This window comes from Lampetra fluviatilis, unplaced genomic scaffold (assembly GCF_964198595.1).
Source record: "Lampetra fluviatilis unplaced genomic scaffold, kcLamFluv1.1 SCAFFOLD_1176, whole genome shotgun sequence".
NCBI classification, from domain to species: domain Eukaryota; kingdom Metazoa; phylum Chordata; class Hyperoartia; order Petromyzontiformes; family Petromyzontidae; genus Lampetra; species Lampetra fluviatilis.
Window position 1 is genome coordinate 17501 of NW_027620540.1, and position 6175 is coordinate 23675.

Below are 6175 nucleotides of genomic sequence, written 5' to 3' on the forward strand. Positions count from 1 at the left end.
CCACTAACACCACCACCACCACTACACCACCACCACTACTACACTACACCACCACCACTAACACCACCACCACCACCACCACTACACCACCACCACTACTACTACACCACCACCACTAACACCACCACCACCACTACACCACCACCACTACTACACTACACCACCACCACTAACACCACCACCACCACCACCACTACACCACCACCACTACTACACTACACCACCACCACTACCACCACCACCACCACTAACACCACCACCACTACTACACTACACCACCACCACTACCACCACCACCACTACACCACCACCACTACTACACTACACCACCACCACTACTACTACACTACCACACCACTACACCACCACCACTACACCACCACCACCACCACTACACCACCACCACTACTACTACACTACCACCACCACTACTACCACCACCACTACCACCACTACTACTACTACACTACTAACACCACCACCACTACACCACCACCACTACTACTACACTACACCACTACCACCACCACCACTAACACCACCACCACTACTACACTACACCACCACCACAACCACCACCACCACTACTACACTACACCACCACCACTAACACCACCACCACCACCGTGTGCCCAGGTGAAGCTACTGGACAGTGAGAGTAGTCAGCGCAGTGAGGAGGCGGCCGCCCTGCAGAGCCGCGTGACCAGCGACGAGGAGCGGGAGGAGGAGCGACGCCGCCACTCGCTGGGCCTGGCTCAACGCGTGGCTCAGTCGGAGCAAGCGCGGGAGACGCTGCGCAGAGAGGTGGGGGGTGTCTCACCCACTCACTCACCCACTCATACACACACTCACTCACCCACTCACTCACTCACCCACTCATACACACACTCACTGACCCACTCACCCACTCACTCACTCACTCACCCACTCATACACACACTCACTCACTCACCCACTCATTCACTCACCCACTCACCCACTCACTCACCCACTCACTCACCCACTCACTCACCCACTCACTCACTCACTGACTCACCCACTCACTCACCCACTCACTCACTCACCCACTCACTCACCTACTCACTCACTCACTCACCCACTCATACACACACTCACTCACTCACTCACCCACTCACTCACCCACTCACACACACACTCACTGTGAGCCACTCGCTGGGCCTGGCTCAACGCGTGGCTCAGTCGGAGCAAGCGCGGGAGACGCTGCGCAGAGAGGTGGGGGGTGTCTCACACACTCACTCACTCACCCACTCACCCACTCACTCACCCACTCACTCACTCACTCACCCACTCATACACACACTCACTGACCCACTCACTCACTCACTCACTCACTCACTCACTCACTCACTCACTCACCCACTCACTCATACACTCACTCACTCACCCACCCACTCACCCACTCACTCACTCACTCACCCACTCACTCATCCACTCACTCACTCACTCACTCACTCACCCACTCATCCACTCACTCACCCACTCACCCACTCACTCACTCACCCACTCACTCACCCACTCACTCACTCACCCACTCATACACACACTCACTCACCCACTCATACACACACTCACTGACCCACTCACCCACTCACTCACACACTGTGAGCCACTCGCTGGGCCTGGCTCAACGCGTGGCTCAGTCGGAGCAAGCGCGGGAGACGCTGCGCAGAGAGGTGGGGGGTGTCTCATACACACACTCACTCACTCACCCACCCACTCACTCACCCACCCACTCACCCACTCACTTACTCACCCACTCACCCACTCATACACACACTCACTCACTCACACACTCACTCACCCACTCACCCACTCACTCACTCACCCACTCACCCACTCATACACACACACACTCACTCACTCACACACTCACTCACCCACTCACTCACTCACTCACCCCACTCATACACATACTCACTCACACACTCACTCACCCACTCACTCACCCACTCATACACACACTCACTCACCCACTCACACACTCACTCACCCACTCACACACTCACTCACTCACCCACTCACACACACACACTCACCCACTCACCCACCCACCCACTCACCCACCCACTCACTCACTCACCCACTCACTCACTCACTCACTCACCCACTCACTCACTCACCCACTCACTCACCCACTCACTCACTTACCCACTCACTCACTCACTCACTCACCCACTCATACACACACTCACTCACCCACTCACACACACACTCACCCACTCACCCACCCACCCACTCACCCACCCACCCACCCACCCACTCACTCACCCACTCACTCACTCACACAATCACTCACTCACTAACCCACACACTCACACACACACCCACTCACCCACCCACTCACTCACCCACTCACTCACTCACCCACTCACTCACTCACCCACTCACTCACTCACTCACTCACTCACCCACTCATACACACACTCACTCACTCACACACTCACTCACCCACTCACTCACTCACCCACTCATACACACACTCACTCACCCACTCACACACACACTCACTCACTCACTCACACACTCACTCACTCACTCACTAACCCACACACTCACACACACACCCACTCACCCACCCACTCACTCACCCACTCACTCACCCACTCACTCACCCACTCACTCACTCACCCACCCACCCACTCACTCACCCCTCCCCCACCCCCCCCACCCACTCACCCACCCCCCCACCCACTCACCCACCCACCCACTCACCCACCCACTCACCCACCCACCCACTCACTCACCAACCCACTAACTCACCCACCCACTCACCCCCCCCTCACCCCCCCACCCACCCACCCCCCCCCCCCCCCAGCTAGCGTCCCTGCAGCACCGTGTCCGTGACCAGGAGGGCGAGTGGCGAGCTTGCGAGCGCCGTCTCTTGTCGGCGCTCGAGGAGTGCCGTGAGTCGGAGCGCCGCTCGGCCGACTCGTGCCGGGCCCTGGAGGAGCGGCTTGCGGCCGCGGCCACGGACGGCGCTCAGCTGAGGCTGGCGCTGAGCGCCAGCGAGGGCAGGGAGAGAGGTCACGAGGGTCAGCTGGCGCGCAGCGAGTCGGAGCGCAGGGACGCTGAGCTCCGGTGAGTGAGTGAGTGAGAGACTCAGAGACTGAGTGAGTGAGTGGGTGGGTGAGTGGGTGAGTGACTGAGTGAGTGAGTGACTGACTGAGTGAGTGTGTGAGTGAGAGATTGAGTGAGTGACTGAGTGAGTGAGTGACTGAGTGAGTGACTGAGTGACTGAGTGAGTGAGTGAGTGACTGAGTGAGTGGCTGAGTGAGTGACTGAGTGACTGAGTGAGTGAGTGAGTGACTGAGTGAGTGACTGAGTGAGTGACTGAGTGACTGATTGACTGAGTGGGTGAGTGAGTGACTGAGTGAGTGGCTGAGTGAGTGACTGAGTGACTGAGTGAGTGAGTGACTGAGTGAGTGAGTGAGTGACTGAGTGAGTGACTGAGTGACTGAGTGACTGACTGAGTGAGTGTGTGAGTGAGAGATTGAGTGAGTGACTGAGTGACTGATTGAGTGAGTGAGTGACTGAGTGAGTGACTGAGTGAGTGACTGAGTGAGTGACTGAGTGACTGATTGACTGAGTGGGTGAGTGAGTGACTGAGTGAGTGGCTGAGTGAGTGACTGAGTGACTGAGTGAGTGAGTGAGTGACTGAGTGAGTGACTGAGTGAGTGACTGAGTGAGTGACTGAGTGACTGAGTGACTGACTGAGTGAGTGTGTGAGTGAGAGATTGAGTGAGTGACTGAGTGACTGATTGAGTGAGTGAGTGACTGAGTGAGTGACTGAGTGAGTGACTGAGTGAGTGACTGAGTGACTGATTGACTGAGTGGGTGAGTGAGTGACTGAGTGAGTGGCTGAGTGAGTGACTGAGTGACTGAGTGAGTGAGTGAGTGACTGAGTGAGTGACTGAGTGAGTGACTGAGTGAGTGACTGAGTGACTGAGTGACTGACTGAGTGAGTGTGTGAGTGAGAGATTGAGTGAGTGACTGAGTGACTGATTGAGTGAGTGAGTGACTGAGTGAGTGACTGAGTGAGTGACTGAGTGAGTGACTGAGTGAATGAGTGACTGAGTGGGTGAGTGAGTGACTGAGTGAATGAGAGATTGAGTGAGTGACTGAGTGAGTGAGTGAGTGAGTGAGTGACTGAGTGAGTAAGTGAGTGACTGAGTGAGTGAGTGAGTGAGTGACTGAGTGAGTGAGTGAGTGACTGAGTGAGTAAGTGAGTGACTGAGTGACTGAGTGACTGAGTGACTGAGTGAGTGAGTGACTGAGTGAGTAAGTGAGTGACTGAGTGAGTGAGTGACTGAGTGAGTAAGTGAGTGACTGAGTGAGTGAGTGAGTGACTGAGTGAGTGACTGAGTGAGTGACTGAGTGACTGAGTGACTGACTGAGTGAGTGTGTGAGTGAGAGATTGAGTGAGTGACTGAGTGACTGATTGAGTGAGTGAGTGACTGAGTGAGTGACTGAGTGAGTGACTGAGTGAGTGACTGAGTGAATGAGTGACTGAGTGAGTGACTGAGTGAGTGACTGAGTGAATGAGTGACTGAGCGCCGGCGAGGGCAGGGAGAGAGGTCACGAGGGTCAGCTGGCGCGCAGCGAGTCGGAGCGCAGGGACGCTGAGATCCGGTGAGTTTGGGGGGGTGAGTGAGTGGGTGACTGAGTGAGTGACTGAGTGAGTGAGTGAGTGACTGAGTGAGTGAGTGAGTGACTGAGTGAGTGAGTGAGTGACTGAGTGAGTGAGTGAGTGACTGAGTGAGTGAGTGAGTGACTGAGTGAGTAAGTGAGTGACTGAGTGAGTGAGTGAGTGACTGAGTGAGTGAGTGACTGAGTGAGTGAGTGAGTGACTGAGTGAGTGAGTGACTGAGTGAGTGAGTGAGTGACTGAGTGAGTAAGTGAGTGACTGAGTGAGTGAGTGAGTGACTGAGTGAGTGAGTGACTGATGAGTGAGTGAGTGAGTGACTGAGTGAGTGAGTGAGTGACTGAGTGAGTGAGTGACTGAGTGAGTGACTGAGTGAGTGACTGAGTGGGTGGGTGACTGAGTGAGTGAGTGACTGAGTGAGTGACTGAGTGAGTGAGTGACTGAGTGAGTGAGTGACTGAGTGAGTGAGTGAGTGACTGAGTGAGTGAGTGAGTGACTGAGTGAGTGACTGAGTGAGTGACTGAGTGGGTGGGTGACTGAGTGAGTGAGTGACTGAGTGAGTGAGTGACTGAGTGAGTGAGTGACTGAGTGAGTGACTGAGTGAGTGAGTGAGTGACTGAGTGAGTGACTGAGTGAGTGAGTGACTGAGTGAGTGAGTGAGTGAGTGACTGAGTGAGTGAGTGAGTGACTGAGTGAGTGAGTGACTGAGTGAGTGAGTGAGTGACTGAGTGAGTAAGTGAGTGACTGAGTGAGTGAGTGACTGAGTGAGTGAGTGAGTGACTGAGTGAGTGAGTGAGTGACTGAGTGAGTGACTGAGTGAGTGACTGAGTGAGTGAGTAAGTGAGTAACTGAGTGACTGAGTGACTGAGTGAGTGACTGAGTGAGTGACTGAGTGACTGAGTGAGTGACTGAGTGAGTGACTGAGTGAGTGAGTAACTGAGTGACTGAGTGAGTGACTGAGTGACTGAGTGAGTGACTGAGTGAGTGACTGAGTGACTGAGTGAGTGGGAAGTGGGTAGGGGGTGTGACCCCCCCCCCACTGTGACCCCCCCCCACTGTGACCCCCCCCCCACTGTGACCCCCCCCCCACTGTGACCCCCCCCCCACTGTGACCCCCCCCACTGTGACCCCCCCCCCACTGTGACCCCCCCCCCCACTGTGACCCCCCCCTAGGCTGGCCAACCTCCATTCTGCGCTGCGCAGAACTCTGGGCATTGGGCTCAGCGGTCGGAGGGCAGCGGACAGAGAGAGAGCAGCCAGCCCCTCAGCTGATGGTGAGTGGGTGGGTGGGTGGGTGAGTGGGTGAGTGGGTGGGTGAGTGGGTGGGTGGGTGGGTGGGTGAGTGAGTGGATGGGTGGGTGGGTGGGTGGGTGAGTGGGTGGGTGAGTGGGTGGGTGGGTGGGGTGAGTGGGTGGGTGAGTGGGTGAGTGGGTGGGTGGGTGAGTGGGTGAGTGAGTGGGTGGGTGGGTGGGTGGGTGAGTGGGTGGGTGGGTGGGTGAGTGGGTGGGTGGG

At 56.1% G+C, this 6175-nt stretch overlaps 1 protein-coding gene across 1 annotated transcript in view; it reads left to right on the forward strand.

Moving 5' to 3' along the window:
- The window catches only part of LOC144954033 (uncharacterized), a gene marked incomplete at its 3' end in the record, with an annotated part of 7023 nt that extends 1086 nt beyond the window's left edge, over positions 1–5937 (forward strand). Inside the window, exons 2-6 of the mRNA XM_078884616.1 lie at positions 637–804; positions 1201–1205; positions 1628–1694; positions 2837–3099; positions 5837–5937. Of these exons, the coding sequence (XP_078740742.1) occupies positions 637–804; positions 1201–1205; positions 1628–1694; positions 2837–3099; positions 5837–5937 (604 nt within the window). The remainder of the gene's footprint in view (positions 1–636; positions 805–1200; positions 1206–1627; positions 1695–2836; positions 3100–5836) is intronic.
- Between the last annotated feature and the right edge of the window lie 238 nt (positions 5938–6175).